Source organism: Bos javanicus, chromosome 17 (genome assembly GCF_032452875.1).
Source record: "Bos javanicus breed banteng chromosome 17, ARS-OSU_banteng_1.0, whole genome shotgun sequence".
NCBI lineage: Eukaryota > Metazoa > Chordata > Mammalia > Artiodactyla > Bovidae > Bos > Bos javanicus.
Window position 1 is genome coordinate 57,636,012 of NC_083884.1, and position 14,518 is coordinate 57,650,529.

The following is a 14,518-nucleotide window of genomic DNA, read 5'->3' on the forward strand; positions in this document are numbered from 1 at the left end:
GAGTGTCTTTTAGCTTCTCCTGAACCATCTCCTGCTGAGACAGGACACTGACCTAGATCAGCCCAGCTGCTTGACTTGCTAGCAGGGCAGTGCCAGCCCTAGGTGGCCCCAGACATTTTTATTCTCGTGAGCAACTTTTAAATATGACGGATGAGACACACAGCATCTATTACAAGACTCTCCCAGCCTGCCCCAGACTAGTTTAACGCTTGGTTCCCGTGTGTTTGTGTGTCATCTGTGTGCATCTGTGTGTATATGTATGCCTGTTAGGAGCTGCTTTCCATTAAGAACTGTTCATTGTGCTTATTTCAGATTGAAGAAGAGCTGGCTGCCCTTCAGAAGGAACGCAGCGAGAGAATAAAGTACCTATTGGAAAGGCAAGAGCGAGAGATTGAAACTTTTGACATGGAGAGCCTCAGAATGGGATTTGGGAATTTGGTTACATTAGATTTTCCTAAGGAGGACTATAGATAAGATTAAATTTTTTTGCCATTTACAAAAAAAAAAGAAAACAGAAAAAAATTCAGACCCTACAAAACCACATTCCCCATTTTAACGGGCGTTGCTCTCACTCTCTCTCTCTCTTACTCTTACTGACATCGTGTCGGACTAGTGCCTGTTTATTCTTACTCCATCAGGGGCCCCCTTCCTCCCCCCGTGTCAACTTTCAGTGCTGGCCAGAACTTGGCCATCTCTTCTATTCATAGTACACGTCACAGTATTGATGTGATTCAAAGTGTTTCAGTGAAAACTTTGGAGACAGTTTTAACAAAACCAGTAAACCAACAACAACAAAAAAAGTGGATGTATATTGCTTTAAGCAATCACTCATTACCACCAATCTGTGAAAGTAAAGCAAAAAATAATAATAATAATAAATGCCAAGGGGGAGAGAGACACAATATCCGCAGCCTTACACCTTAACTAGCTGCTGCATTATTTTATTTTATTTTATTTTTTGGTATTTATTCATCAGGAATTAAAAAAAAAACAAAGTTTTATTAAAGATTGAAAATTTGATACATTTTACAGAAACTAATTGTGATGTACATATCAGTGGTGACATATTATTACTTTTTTGGGGAATGGGGTGGGTGGGTGGGGTGAAGAGATCTTGTGATTTTTAAGAACCTGCTGGCAAGAGTTTAACTTGTCTTCAGCATATTCTGATTGTATCATAATCATTTTCTGCTGTTGCAGAGGATGTGAATACACTTAAGGAGCTCACAGAATCCCAGTAGCACAAATTGGGCTTTGGCAAATCGTGTATTTTGTGTATAGAAGGAATTTAAGGAGAGGTATTACTTATTTTCATATTGTATTTTAACTGTTTCTCTGATCAAATTTTTTTACTTCCTCCTCTAGTCCTCCCCACCTCCCTCCTTTTCCAATTCAGTATTTGGAGTTTAACACTGTCTCTCAATCAGATCATCTTGATCTTTTTTCTTTATTTCCCTGCCCCTCCCTAAATCCCATATCTTGGTCATAAATATTGCATTATTCACACTTTCAAACTGTGTATTTTCTTACAATAAAAAATGATGGAAAAAAAAAAGGCTTTACTTCTTTTGCATGCACTTTAAAAAAAAAAAAAAACATTTTTCAGGTTCCAAGGAAGAGCATGATAACTGTCAGAGCTTTTAATTATATTTGTAAATAAAAGTGTTCATCACATTGCCTTGCTGTGTTCTTGTAGCAGGAAGTTTCCTTTCTAGGTTCGTCAGTTCCTAACGCAGAAGGAGAGCCACCCTCCAGAAACCATTCTCCATGGCCCCTCAGGAAGAGCCATTCAAGATTTTCAGGTAAAGCTGTGTCTTCAAGTTCTTCTACAGAGCTGAAGATGGTGTCACCCTGTCTGAAGTTGTCAGTTCACCTTTTTACCCTTAAGAATAGAAGGTGAAAAAAAAGAATAGAAGGTAGCACATGTCACACACACACACACACACTGTGCCATGGTAGGAGCGTGTATTGCTGAGAGGAAGTTCAGTTCAGTTCAGTAGCCCAGTCATGTGACCCCATGGACTGCAGCACGCCAGGCTTCCCTGTCCATCACCAACTCCTGGAGCTTGCTCAAACTCATGTCCATTGAGTCAGTGATGCCATCCAACCATCTCATTCTCTGTCATCCCCTTCTCCTCCCAATTTCAGTCTTTCCTAGCATCAGGGTCTTTTCAAATGAGTCAGTTCTTCACATCAGGTGGCCAAAGTATTGGAGTTCCAGCTTCAGCATCAGTCCTTCCAGTGAATATTCAGGACTCATTTCTTTTAGGATGAACTGGTTGGATCTCCTTGGAGTCCAAGGGACTCTCAAGAGTCTTCTCCAACAACACAGTTCAAAAGCATCAATTCTTCAGTGCTCAGCTCTCTTTATGGTCCAACTCTCACATCCATACATGACTACTGGAAAAACCATAGCCTTGACTAGATGGACTTTTGTTGACAAAGTATTGTCTCTGCTTTTTAATATGCTGTCTAGGTTGGTCATAGCTTCTCTTCCAAGGAGTGTCTTAATTTCACAGCTGCAGTCACCATCTGCAGTGATTTTGGACCCCCCAAAATAAAGTCAGCCACTGTTTCCACTGTCTCCCCATCTATTTGTCATGAGGTGATGGGGCCAGATGCCATGATCTTAGTTTTCTGAATGTTGAGCTTTAAGCCAACTTTTTGACTCTCCTCTTAAACTTTCATCAAGAGGCTCTTTAGTTCTTCTTTGCTTTCTGCCATAAGGGTGGTGTCATGTGCATATCTGAGGTTGTTGGTATTTCTCCCGGCAATCTTGATTCCAACTTGTGCTTCCTCCAGCCCAGCGTTTCTCATAATGTACTCTGCATAGAAGTTAAATAAGCAGGGTGACAATATACAGCCTTGACGTACTCCTTGTCCTATTTGGAACTAGTCTGTTGTTCCATGTCCAGTTCTAACTGTTGCTTCCTGACCTGCATACAGATTTCTCAATAGGCAGGTCAGGTGGTCTGGTATTCCCATCTCTTTCAGAATTTTCTACAGTTTGTTGTGATCCACACAGTCAAAGGCTTTGGCATAGTCAATAAAGCAGAAATAGATCATTTTCTGGAACTCTTGCTTTTTTGATGATCCAGCAGATGTTGGCAATTTGATCTCTGGTTCCTCTGCCTTTTCTAAAACCAGCTTGAACATCTGGAAGTTCACGGTTCACGTATTGCTAAAGCCTGGCTTGGAGAACTTTGAGCATTACTAGTGTGTGAGATGAGTGCAGTTGTGCGGTAGTTTGAGCATTCTTTGGTATTGCCTGTCTTTGGGATTGGAATGACAACTGACCTTTTCCAGTCCTGTGGCCACTGCTGAGTTTTCCAAATTTGCTGGCATATTGAGTGCAGCACTTTCACAGCATTATCTTTAAGGATTTGAAATAGCTCCACTGGAATTCCATCACCTCCACTAGCTTTGTTCGTAGTGATGCTTTCTAAGGCCCAGTTGACTTCACATTCCAGGATGTCTGGCTCTAGGTGAGTGATCACACCATCATGATTATCTGGGTCGTGAAGATCTTTTTTGTACAGTTTTTCTGTGTATTCTCACCACCACCTCTTAATATCTTCTGCTTCTGTTAGGTCCATACCATTTCTGTCCTTTATTGTGCTCATCTTTGCATGAAATGTTCCCTTGGTATCTCTGATTTTCTTGAAGAGATCTCTAGTCTTTCCCATTCTATTGTTTTTCTCTCTTTATTTGCACTGATCACTGAGGAAGGTTTTCTTATCTCTCCTTGCTATTCTTTGGAAGTCTGCATTCATATGGGTATATCTTCCCTTTTCTCCTTTGCTTTTCACTTCTCTTTTCACAGCTATTTGTAAGGCCTCCTCAGACAGCCATTATGCTTTTTTGCATTTCTTTTTCTTGGAGATGGTCTTGATCCCTGTTTCTCAGAGAAGTGAGGCACCTTAAAGCAGGCTGTGAAGAAGACATTATAACCAAATTTTGAAATGATCCCACTGTAATAGTAGATACCCTGTCCCCTCATAGTCAGCTTTTATTAGAATAATTTTGTGCACATGACAATGAGGGAGTAAAATACTAATATATAACTTCTAGGGTATGGTTTTTTGGGGTCAAGACAGTCTCAGTAAGATTTCATATTCTTAGGGTTCTGAGCCCTGGTCATTGAGAACTGATCTCTAGCATGAAGACTTAATCAATTTATTTATTTTTGGCTGTGCTGGGTCTTTGTTGCTACATGTGGGCTTTCTCTAGTTGCAGCAAGCAAGGGCTACTTTTGATTGCTGTACGGGGCTTCTTGCTGGGGTGGCTTTTCTTGTTGTGGAGCATGGGCTCTAACGTGCGCGGACTCAGTAGTTGTGACTCAGTCACTTAGTTGCTCACCTGGGATCGAACCCATATCCGCTGCATTGTCAGGCAGATTCTTAACCAGTGGGCCACCAGGGAAGTCCATCCTTTAATAATTAACATCCAGTTTCCTAAGCAGCTTAGGTCTTTAAAATTCCCATATTAGGTACATCAGAAAGTAATACTGGAAAAGGCTGTACTGCATTATGCTTACCATGTGATGGAACTCTATAAACATTTTGTAGATGAGAAATTAAGCTCAGACCAGGGTAAATGGAGGCAATAGAGTCTGAATTGAGACCTGATTTCTGAACCCACACTCCTAAGTATAATCACACTGCCATGCAAAGGGACATTAAACTTCCTGTAGTTTATTTCATCCATTTCTGTCTGTAGTGAAAACTAGCTAGCTAGCTTATGTAAAGGCCTTATGTCTGTGAGATTATAGGTGCTGAGCTTTGTAAAAATTCCCTCTCCACAGTTTTATCAATGATATGTCCCAAGGTGGAGTTATCAGAAGGAATGTGGGTTTGTGATCCTAACATCTGGTACAGACTGTCTTCCAAATCCTAGTACCTTAGGCAGTAAGAACAGACAGGGACCAGAATAGTAGCTAGAAGAGGTATAAAAGTACTGGGGACGGGAGCAGAGAGCCAGTGTCTGGTATTATTCCAGCATATACTAAACTCCCCTGAGTTGATTATTATAGGTTTGTCATAATATAAGGGCTGCTTCCCTTTGGTTTGCAACTATTCACTGAATATTTACTGACTACCTTGTATGTCAGGTGCAGTGCCAGATGTTTAAGCTCTGTCAATGTATCTTAACCTTAAAGATCCTCACCCAAATGGAGCTTACATTAGGAGGAAAATGATGACACATAAGAATTCCAATTTTAAATGATCTTAAATAGAAATAAGTGCTATAGATAAAAGAAAGAGTAAGGGGGGTCAGAAGTGCCAGGATCAGCATACGTTCAGCTCATTCATTCAAGAAATATTTATTGAGCATCTACTGTGTGCCTGGAGATGTAGCAATAAGTAAGATGGATGGGGTCTGCTCATGGTTTAAATCTCCACTGAAAAGTAAATAAGCATGGAGTAATTTAAATCAATAGTGGACAAGGACAGGTGTGACCAGGAGTTTAAAGGAAAAATTACAGTCATGGGGAATATCAGAGAATACTTACCATTGATGTCTAATTAACTGAGTAAAAATGTATTTATTGAACTTACCACCAACTGTAATTAGTTGATTAAATATCTACTGAAAAAAGTATTCCTGGGTAGCTGAAAACATGCACATGTAAGAATTACATATACCTCTGATTTTAATTTAGTGATATACTTGCCATAGAAATGATGAAACATAAAACATTTTTCTGTTGTTCTAGTTTGGCATAGCTGTGTGCTTTTCCTACAGCTAAAAAATAGACAAAAATGCAAAAACAACTATCTGAAGATACAGAGGAATAAAATCAGGTGGATTGTGGAGAAGCAGCCTAGACACAGGAATGAAGGCAAACTAAAACCAATACCAGACTCACTCTACAATAAACACTAAAGGAAGTTCCTCATACTGAAGGGAAATGATAACATGAAGGAAAACTGGATCTCTAGGAAGAAAGGAAAAGCAAGAAATGATAAATATCTAGATAAATATAGAAAAGGTTTTTTTCCCTGTAAGTCTTTAAAATATACAGATATATATATATACTTATAAACAATAAATATAACATTGTCTGGGGAGGGTTTCACTGTATATAAATGCAATCCATATGAGAACCATAAATTAAAGGTTGGGGGTTATTTGACCCATATGGTTGCCATGCTTCTAGATTTTACATGAAGTGGTACAATTCTTATTTTAAGCAGACTATGAAAAATTAGTTATGTATGACTTCCTTGGCAGTCCAATGAATATTTAAGACTCTGAGCTTCCACTGCAGGGGACATGGGTTTGATCCCTGGGTGGGGAACTAAGATCCCACATGCTGAATGGCACAACCAAAAAGTTTAAAAAAAAAAAAAAGTTATGTATATTTTAACTCCTGGAGTAACTTAACCAAAAACAAAACCCAAAAAAGTATTAGCCAAAAATCCAAGAGATGAATTAAGATACTCAAACAATATTAAAAATTTTAAAATTCAAATAATCCAAAAGAAGGCAGTAAAGGGAGAACAGAGATATAAAGAAAAAGAAGGGCAAACAGAAAACATAAAATGGTATACATAAAAGGGCAAACAAAAAACAGAAAATTAAATATCTACTGAAAAAAGTATTCCTGGGTAGCTGAAAACATGCACATGTAAGAATTACATATACCTCTGATTTTAATTTAGTAATATATTTGCCATAGAAATGATGAAACATAAAACATTTTTCTGTTGTTTTATCATATCAATAAAACCTAAATCCCACCATATCAATAATTGTTGTTGTTCAGTCACTAATTCATGTCTGACTCTGCAACCCCCTGGACTGCAGAATGCCAGGCTTCCCTATCCTTTACAATCTCCCAGAGCTTGCTCAAACTCAAGAGCATTGAGTCAGTGATGTTATCCAACCATCTCATCCTCTGCACATGGGTAGGAAGACTCGATAGTATTAAGATATATATTCTCCCTAAATCCATCTGTAGTTTCAGTGCAATCCCAATAAAAATTCCAGCAAAGTTTCTTATAGGTATTGACAAACAGATCCTAAAATGTGTATAACCAGAGCAAATTTTTAAAAGATGAAAATTGGATGACTTACTCCATTGATTTCAAGAATTGCTATAAAGCTACAGTAATCAAGACACTTTAATATGGGCAAAAAGATAAACACAGAACAATGGGACCATGCAGACAATTCAGAAATAGATTAATACATATGGTTAATTTACACATATTTTTATAAAGGTACAACTTAATGAAGAAAGGAAAATCTTTTCAGCAGATAGTATTGGATCAACTGGACATCCACATGGGAAACCTTGAACACCAATCCTTATTTCACTATCCACAAAAATTAATTCAAAATGGATGACAGATTCAAGTAAAGAATCAAACTATAAAATTTCTAGAAGAAAACAAAATTTTTGTGAGCTTGGACTAGATATGTATGGTCTTAGAGTCTGTGTTCACCAGGGATTCAGGGCCTCCAGAGTAACTGCCATGTTTTCTATAATTAAGTCAGTATGATGAGCAGCTCCCAAGGGTTTAGGTTTATTAGAAATACTGGGCTCTGCAGGGCTGCTAAGCTGCACCAAGTTACAGAACAGACTCCTGTGTCTTTCTGTTCTAAAACCTACAGACACACTTTTGTGTAGCCTTTAGCAAAGTGAGCCATTTGTAGACATGATCCCTGTATGTCAGTCAGGTCAAGTTTATTCATCTGTATTAATCCATTTAATCTCAACAGATCATTTTTTGGTTCTCCAAAACCCTTTGAGGTAAATAAGGCAGATTAATGATTCCCTCCCGCCCATTTTTTCACATGAGGATGCTAAACCTCGCAAGGAATTTGTGTGCAAGTGGGTGAAGTGGTGATGAGCTGGCTCTGAAGCCAGAGCTGCATTCAGAACCAGAATCCCCTACTTCCTAGCTGGAAGTAGGGGATTCTGAGGGCAAATTCACTTCTTCCAATTTAATAGGTGAAGCAGGGTATCTCCTTGCTTCTAAGGTTATTAATATGTGCTTTCGTATGTATTCTTTTTGTGTGAACTTCTTGTGCATACACTTCATAATTTTGGTTAGGCTGCTTACCTGTTTCTGAATCATTTTTGGGTCTGTACCTGTTTTAACAAGGAAACTAATAGATTACTATAATTCCTCATTACTCTTTAGATTCTATATCTAGAATCAAAAAAATACTGTGGGTTAGCAGATTTTTAAAAACTCTCAAAGAAAACAGAACTTTAGATAAAAAGAATAAATGATTTTAAATATACATAAATATCAAACTGTTCAAACAGGTAGTTTGAGAAAACTGGTAAACAGACAAGAAAACTGGTGAGCAAACGGAAAAACAGGTGCTTTCATGTACCACTGACATGAATATAATCAGAGTGATATTTTTGGAGGGTGGTTTATCAGTATCAGAACTGAAAATGCTAAGGATTTACTCCCACTGAATTACTCACAAAAGCATTTTATACACATAGAAACGTATGCTGAAGCACTTTTTAAAACAGCAAATAACCAGAAATAATCTAACCACAGAAGGCACTAGACTGGTTAATTATGGAACATCTATAAAGTAGATAATTTGTTCAAAATAATGATATGAATTGTGGTGACCTTTTACCTTAAGACATATGACATGAAGGTACATTAGCTAGGGGGAACAGTACAGAACAATGTATACCAGTGTATAGAAGACTAAACAATATACATGCAGATATATGCTGATATGAATATTTACATTTGCTTCTGAAAGAAAACAAGTAACTGCTAACTGCCATGGAGGAGGCTAGGCATTTTCTTTACCATTTGCCTTGTCTTACCAAGTGCATGTCTTGCTTCTCACATTAAAAAAAAAATATTTATTTATGTATGTATTTGGTCGGGTCTTAGTTGTAGCATGTGGGATCTTTCATTTGTGGCGTAAGGGACCTAGTTTCTCGACCATGGATTGAACCCAAGCCCCCTGCATTGGAAGCCCAGTCTTGGCCACTGGACCACCAGGGAAGTCCCTTACATTTATTTTTAAGGGCAATAGGGTAGTCATTCCCTTTATAGCTTTTGTTTTACAAAATACTGTTTAAAAGTTGAATTTTAAAACCCTGAAGTTAAAAAAAATTATGTTCTCTCTTACTCGTCCCCAGAGATTACATGAGGCAACATTTCCCAACAGTTTTTTCAGAAGAGGTACTGCAGCCAAAGGTGGGGAAAGGCCCAGCTCTGCTGACACCTGCCAGGTCTGGCCAGGATGCTTCTCCATTACAGACCAGGTCAGTGAAACAGACCTCCGTCTCCCCTTCCCCCGCTCTTTTGGTATAGATCTATATGGATCACGGAACAATGAGAAGCATGGACTAACTTCTTAGTCGTTGTTGTGGTTTCTATACTGAACTACACCAAAAGGGAACGTTTTCAACCAGCTTCACTCTCAGGTTGGAAAGGACCACTTACAAAATACAAAGTGCTTTACAGGCAAGATTTGGCCTAAAGTTTTGTGACTTTAAGACCTCCAGTTTTAATAGTTGCTCCTGCTATTGTGTAATGACACGTATATACGTATGAACCCCCTGTATAGTTCCTAAATCAAGTCCCAGTCGTCACTGCTGATCAGGGAAAGGGGCTACTCACTTAACAGATGGTCAGGGTTTTTTTTCTTTTTGGTCTGCACCACATGACTTGCAGATCTTCCCCCTATCAGGGATCAAACCCAGGCTCCCTGCAGTGGAAGCATGGAGTCTTAACCACTGGACTGCCAGGGAATTCCCTAAAGATTATCTCTTGCTGTCTCATTATTTATGAAACCCCACACTGAAAAAGGCAAAGTATCTGAAGGCCGGGTTCATCTACACAGTGTTTTTATTTTTATTCAACTATAAGCAAACAGCAAAATTAACACAATATTCACCAACTCCAGAACAGTTTTCTTTTTTAAACCAAAGTGTGATTAATTTAACAAGCACAGACTTTCAGATTCTGATAACCTCTTACCCAGCCCTGCTGCTCATCTAGATGGCCAGGCTTTAACAGCAAAGCAATTTCTTCTATGGAGCTTTTTCCAGTATTGCTCTTTAAAGGAGCCACAGTGGGACACTGACACGCAGTAACCAGCCTGAGACGTTGGGGGTCCCCTGGTTGTCTTGGTGAGACAGAGCCGTGAAAACACATGCCAGTAGGTACCTTCACACACAATTCTGTGCTCAGGGTCACAAAGGCGGAGACAGTCAATCTCTTTTTTGTTTTCAACCTCCCTTAAAGATTCTTTGAAGTTCTTCTGTTCTAATACTGCAGACCTGGTCTTTTTACCAGAATTTTTTTTCTTCTTTAAAGTCTGGGTTGTTGTTCGTCTATTAACATTTGGATAAACTGCATCACAGTACCAAAGAATCCCCCACCAAAATGGAGTTCAAATTTGATCAAAACATAACCCCCCTAAAATTATACAATACAGGCAGAAGGAAAGAAAAGTCACCCTAAATCTAAATCTGACCACTCAGGGCTTAGGCAGAGAGATGGGGGAAAATCTACATGCATCACTAAACTGAAACACTGTTTGGGAACTCTGGGACGATGTCCATCTCCTCTACTTCCCAGACAGCTGCTCGTAGAGCTTGGGCACATAATCATCCCATTCAGCCTGGTAACACGTGCCGGCCACTGGGGCCCCAAGCTCGTACTTTTTGCGGAAAGAGGCCACCTTGAATTTGCCACGGTGGTCTCCAGATCGGTTGCTGAGAATGGGCTCATCACACTTCAGTGGTCCTTCCTGCTCGTAAACCAGCCAGACATAGCGGTGCAGGCCTGGGGGGAGAGGCAGAAGGGAAGACATACACATAGCTAAGCATCTGAGAGGGAGATGTCACCCATTTTCTGAGAATGCACCAACTCGGAGGGACACAGACCACCCCCCATTTATGAGAGGGGGCTAAGTTCACTGCAACTTTATTCACAACAGCCTGGAGGTGAAAGCACTCCAAATGTCCACTGACAATTGAAAAGATAAACAAAATATAGTATATATGTACAGTGGAATATTATTCAGCCTTAAAAAAAAGGCAGGAAATCCTGTCCCATGCTACCACATGGATGAATCTTGGAATGGTTCTATCAATACATATGGCATGAATCTTATATGGAGCTACTGAAACTTTCTTTCAGTATACTGCTGAAATACTGCTGATTAGAGTATAGAAGTTTTTCAACCATTTTGGACTTCTATGACTCAACAATCCTACTCCTAAGTATTTACCCAAGGAAAATGGAAACATGCCCATAAAAGGACAAGAATGGAAATAGCAAATTTATTCATAATATCCAAACACTAAAACACAAGCCAAATGTCCAGGGAATGGCTACACAAACTGTGGTATATTTGCACAAGGGAATACCACTTGGCAATGACAAGGAAGGAGCTACTAATCTCACTTGGATGAGTCTCACAGACACTACCTTAAGTCCAGAAGACCAGTCACAAATGCATACTGCATGACACCATTTATAAGAATACAAGAACAGCAAGAGTAATCCATAGAGAGAAGAGCCAGAACATGATTAGCTCTGGGGAAATTTAACTTAAAAAGTCCCTTAAGAACCTTCTGGGGTGACAGAAACATCCTACATCTTATTTCCCATGGTGCTAACATGAATTTATGCACCAGTCAATATTTATTGATTAAACCCTTCTGATCTGTGTTTTATTAAATGTAAATTATACCTTACTAAACAAATGTGAAAAGGAAAAAGAAGTGAGTCACTGAAGCTTTTTTGGTTAATGAGAACACAGCTGCTACTTGAGAGAACTGCTTTATTCTCATAGGTATACTTTCCATAATTAAATTGCCTGATTTTATAACTGGCTCTAGAGAACTTAAAGAGATGCTTGGGACAGAGGTCCCTCTTATGAATGCATGAGAGGACTTTGAGCTTCTGGGCCTATAGATAAAACACCAGGTCCCTTGTCAGGGACCTTCTTGTACCTCTTCAGAGTAACTTATGGGTGAACAGTGTGTACAAGATCAAGTGTTCTGCCTCATTCCAGTTCCTTGTTCCAGGAAATGGCAACACCTGTCAGGCACAACATGATAACAGCGCATCTCCCACCATTAGCCTAGGCAGCACTGATCCAACTTGGCAAGGTCCAATACACTATTCTCTAAAAGAACGTCCATCTAACCAGTACCATGGTTCTGGCCACGTGACACTACAGTGGGTCTGACTGTCCCCGACAGGCAGCTGCTTTAGAGGGGAACGGAGTTGCCTAAAATCTTCACTAGGGTAAGGGCTCTCATAAATATAAAACTCTAAAAGCTAGACTAGGATTTTGTAGCACTTTGTATCAATCCTAATATGCACCCAGGCTCCCCTCCCATCTCCTTCCAAATGCAACCTTTACTGACCTGTGCCCTTGGGAGGCCCAGAGCCCACATAATCGGAGAGAACCGTGCCACTGCTGATGTTGTTGCCCTTCATGTTGACCACCAGGAAATGGTGCCATTCCCTGCATGGAGGAAGAGAGGACCATCAGCATCACAGGAAGTCGGTACATACTCACAGGCGAAGTCAGCCAATAGAACTTTAATTAGGGACACCAAAGTCTGAATTTCATGTAATGTCCACATGTCACAAAGTATTATTGCTCTTTTAAAAATGTTAAAATCATTCTCAGCTCATGGGGCTGTACAAAAACAGGCCTGGGCAGATCCAGCTCTCGGCTATTCTAGAATCTTGCTCTAGGGAGCAAAAAGCACACTCAGGTTTAAGCATGGAAGTGAACACCCCAAATCGAGTCTATTTTTTCCCACACAGCATGTCCAGCAAGGGACTTACACACTGCAAGAAGCACTGGGTCACACTGGATGACCCACTATTCCCCATCTTTCTCCAACTTGCCTGTATTTGGGGTCCTTCCTGCTGGGAGCATCCGGATCTGTCAAGACCAAGGTGTACAATTTACCTGGATCAAGGCCATCCCATGTAATGCTGGTGGGCCGGTTTTTAACCTGTAGGAAGGAACAGATTTGGAGCTTAAAAGTCAGAAATGCTGAAGAAACCAGCACTCTTTCTTTGACCTTGGATTCCTCAAAGGTCAAGCACAGAAATTATTAATAAAAGCTCAACTGTACTGACTCAACAAAGAACCCAGAACTGATGTTTAATATGCGTTATTTATTTTAGTCCCAACAACACTATGGGGCTAGTATCCTAGCATGTTATTAACAGAAAGAGGTGGGTCAGGATTTCAAGGGTTGCTGACTACAACCTTACATTATTTGGAATGACACAATCTCTAGACTGGAGACCACATTATCTGGGGCCTGCTAAAGTGAAATCTGAATTAAGTGTATATTTAAAAGGGCAGAGAAAACCAAGATGGATAGACGTGGACAGTGAGTTTGGCAAAAAGAGGCTGCCAGACGGGCACTTTACACACCCAAAACAAGAAACTCTGAAACATCTAAATTAATAAACCATCTGAGCACTGTTTATTCGCACTGCTGCCCCGAAGCTTCAGGACCAACTACTGGCCACGGTGTCCGGGCACCTAGTTCCCCCACTTGGCAGCAGCCAGAACCTGGTTAGGCCTTAGCCAAGTGGGGTTGGTGGGCCGGGGGTCAAAGGCCAAACCGTAAAACACGGCCGTTACCCTCGAGCCTTCCAGCTGCAGAACGCACCTACCTTTGGGTGGCTTCCAGCTCCAGACCGTTAAAAACAAAGGAGGAATCACAGGGCTCTACTGCTCACCGGTTACATAATGCGTCAAACGCCCTCGGGTGGGGCTTTTACTCCCCATACTGCGGCCTAATATTCCGGGCCGGGAGGGGACGCTCTGGGGGCGTGAGCAGCCACTGCCCACTTCCTCCGGGGGAAGGCCTCCTCCCCTGCCTGCTCCTCGAAGTCCCAGGAGAGTGTATCAATTTCTTCCACAGGGGAAGCCCCGCCCGCCACGTGCCAGGTTCCGGGCGCCGGTAACGGGGAGGGAGCGGTCAGCAGGCCTGCGGCTTGGGCACCGCGACTCCCTTCCCTAGGTAGATCCGGCGCACTAGAGACCGGAACGTCCTCCCCACTTCCACTGGGTCGCCGACCCACGGACCTGAGAGTCTCCCAGCCTCCAGCAGCTGCACCCCTTCCGCCCTCGGTACCTGGGTGGGTGTCAGCACTTTGCCCAGTTCGTCGACCTCCGCCCCGCCGTATTTGACCTGCAGCGGGTGCTGCGGCCGCTCATCCACTTCCTGCAGGCTCAGAGGCCCGGACCACTTGCTAAGGTCCACCGGCATCGCGGAGCAGAGCGGGTCAGACAGCAGAGAAAGCGGCTTGTGGACTCACAGCAGTCTGCACACTACCGAGGAACCTCAAGTCACACGGCCGAGGAGGGCATGCGCCTGAGCCACCGCCCCGCCTCATCCCTGCTCCTCCAGTCACCGGCGGGGAGGGGCCCCACTCTGCTCTCTGATTGGTCGAGCCCTGTATCGCGGGCCGTCCGGCGCTCCTGGGTCAATGCACCAAGCTTGGCCTTTCTTTTTGCAGAGGGAGAT

General features: G+C 41.5%; 2 protein-coding genes across 12 annotated transcripts in view; one reads left to right on the forward strand and one right to left on the reverse strand.

Annotated features, from left to right (window-relative positions):
• The window catches only part of TAOK3 (TAO kinase 3), a 197,851-nt gene extending 187,419 nt beyond the window's left edge, over nucleotides 1-10,432 (forward strand). For all 10 annotated transcript variants that reach the window (XM_061384853.1, XM_061384855.1, XM_061384857.1 and 7 more), the window contains one exon: nucleotides 313-10,432. In XM_061384853.1, the coding sequence (XP_061240837.1) occupies nucleotides 313-474 (162 nt within the window). In that variant the 3' untranslated portion in view covers nucleotides 475-10,432. The remainder of the gene's footprint in view (nucleotides 1-312) is intronic.
• On the reverse strand, nucleotides 7,110-14,449 carry PEBP1 (phosphatidylethanolamine binding protein 1). Of its 2 annotated transcripts, none has more exons than XM_061384868.1 (4): nucleotides 14,126-14,449; nucleotides 12,876-12,985; nucleotides 12,383-12,483; nucleotides 7,110-10,787 (listed from the first exon to the last, which is right to left on the reverse strand). In XM_061384868.1, exons 1-4 carry the CDS (start codon nucleotides 14,258-14,260, stop codon nucleotides 10,570-10,572), a joined length of 564 nt encoding a protein of 187 aa, XP_061240852.1. In that variant the 5' UTR covers nucleotides 14,261-14,449; the 3' UTR covers nucleotides 7,110-10,569. The 2 variants fall into 2 exon arrangements, with proteins under 2 accessions (XP_061240852.1, XP_061240853.1); XM_061384869.1 differs by lacking the exon at nucleotides 14,126-14,449 and adding an exon at nucleotides 13,417-13,542.
• Nucleotides 14,450-14,518: the final 69 nt, after the last annotated feature.

What these genes read in the sequence shown, in the direction of transcription:
- PEBP1 (XM_061384868.1), bottom strand. Translation starts at nt 14,260, where the DNA reads ATGCCGGTGGACCTTAGCAAGTGGTCCGGGCCTCTGAGCCTGCAGGAA. An exon ending in AAGTGCTGACACCCACCCAG is followed by an intron (nt 12,986 to 14,125) that starts GTACCGAGGGCG and finishes TCCTTCCTACAG; the next exon opens with GTTAAAAACCGGCCCACCAG. An exon ending in TGGGCCTCCCAAGGGCACAG is followed by an intron (nt 10,788 to 12,382) that starts GTCAGTAAAGGT and finishes CTCTCCCCCCAG; the next exon opens with GCCTGCACCGCTATGTCTGG.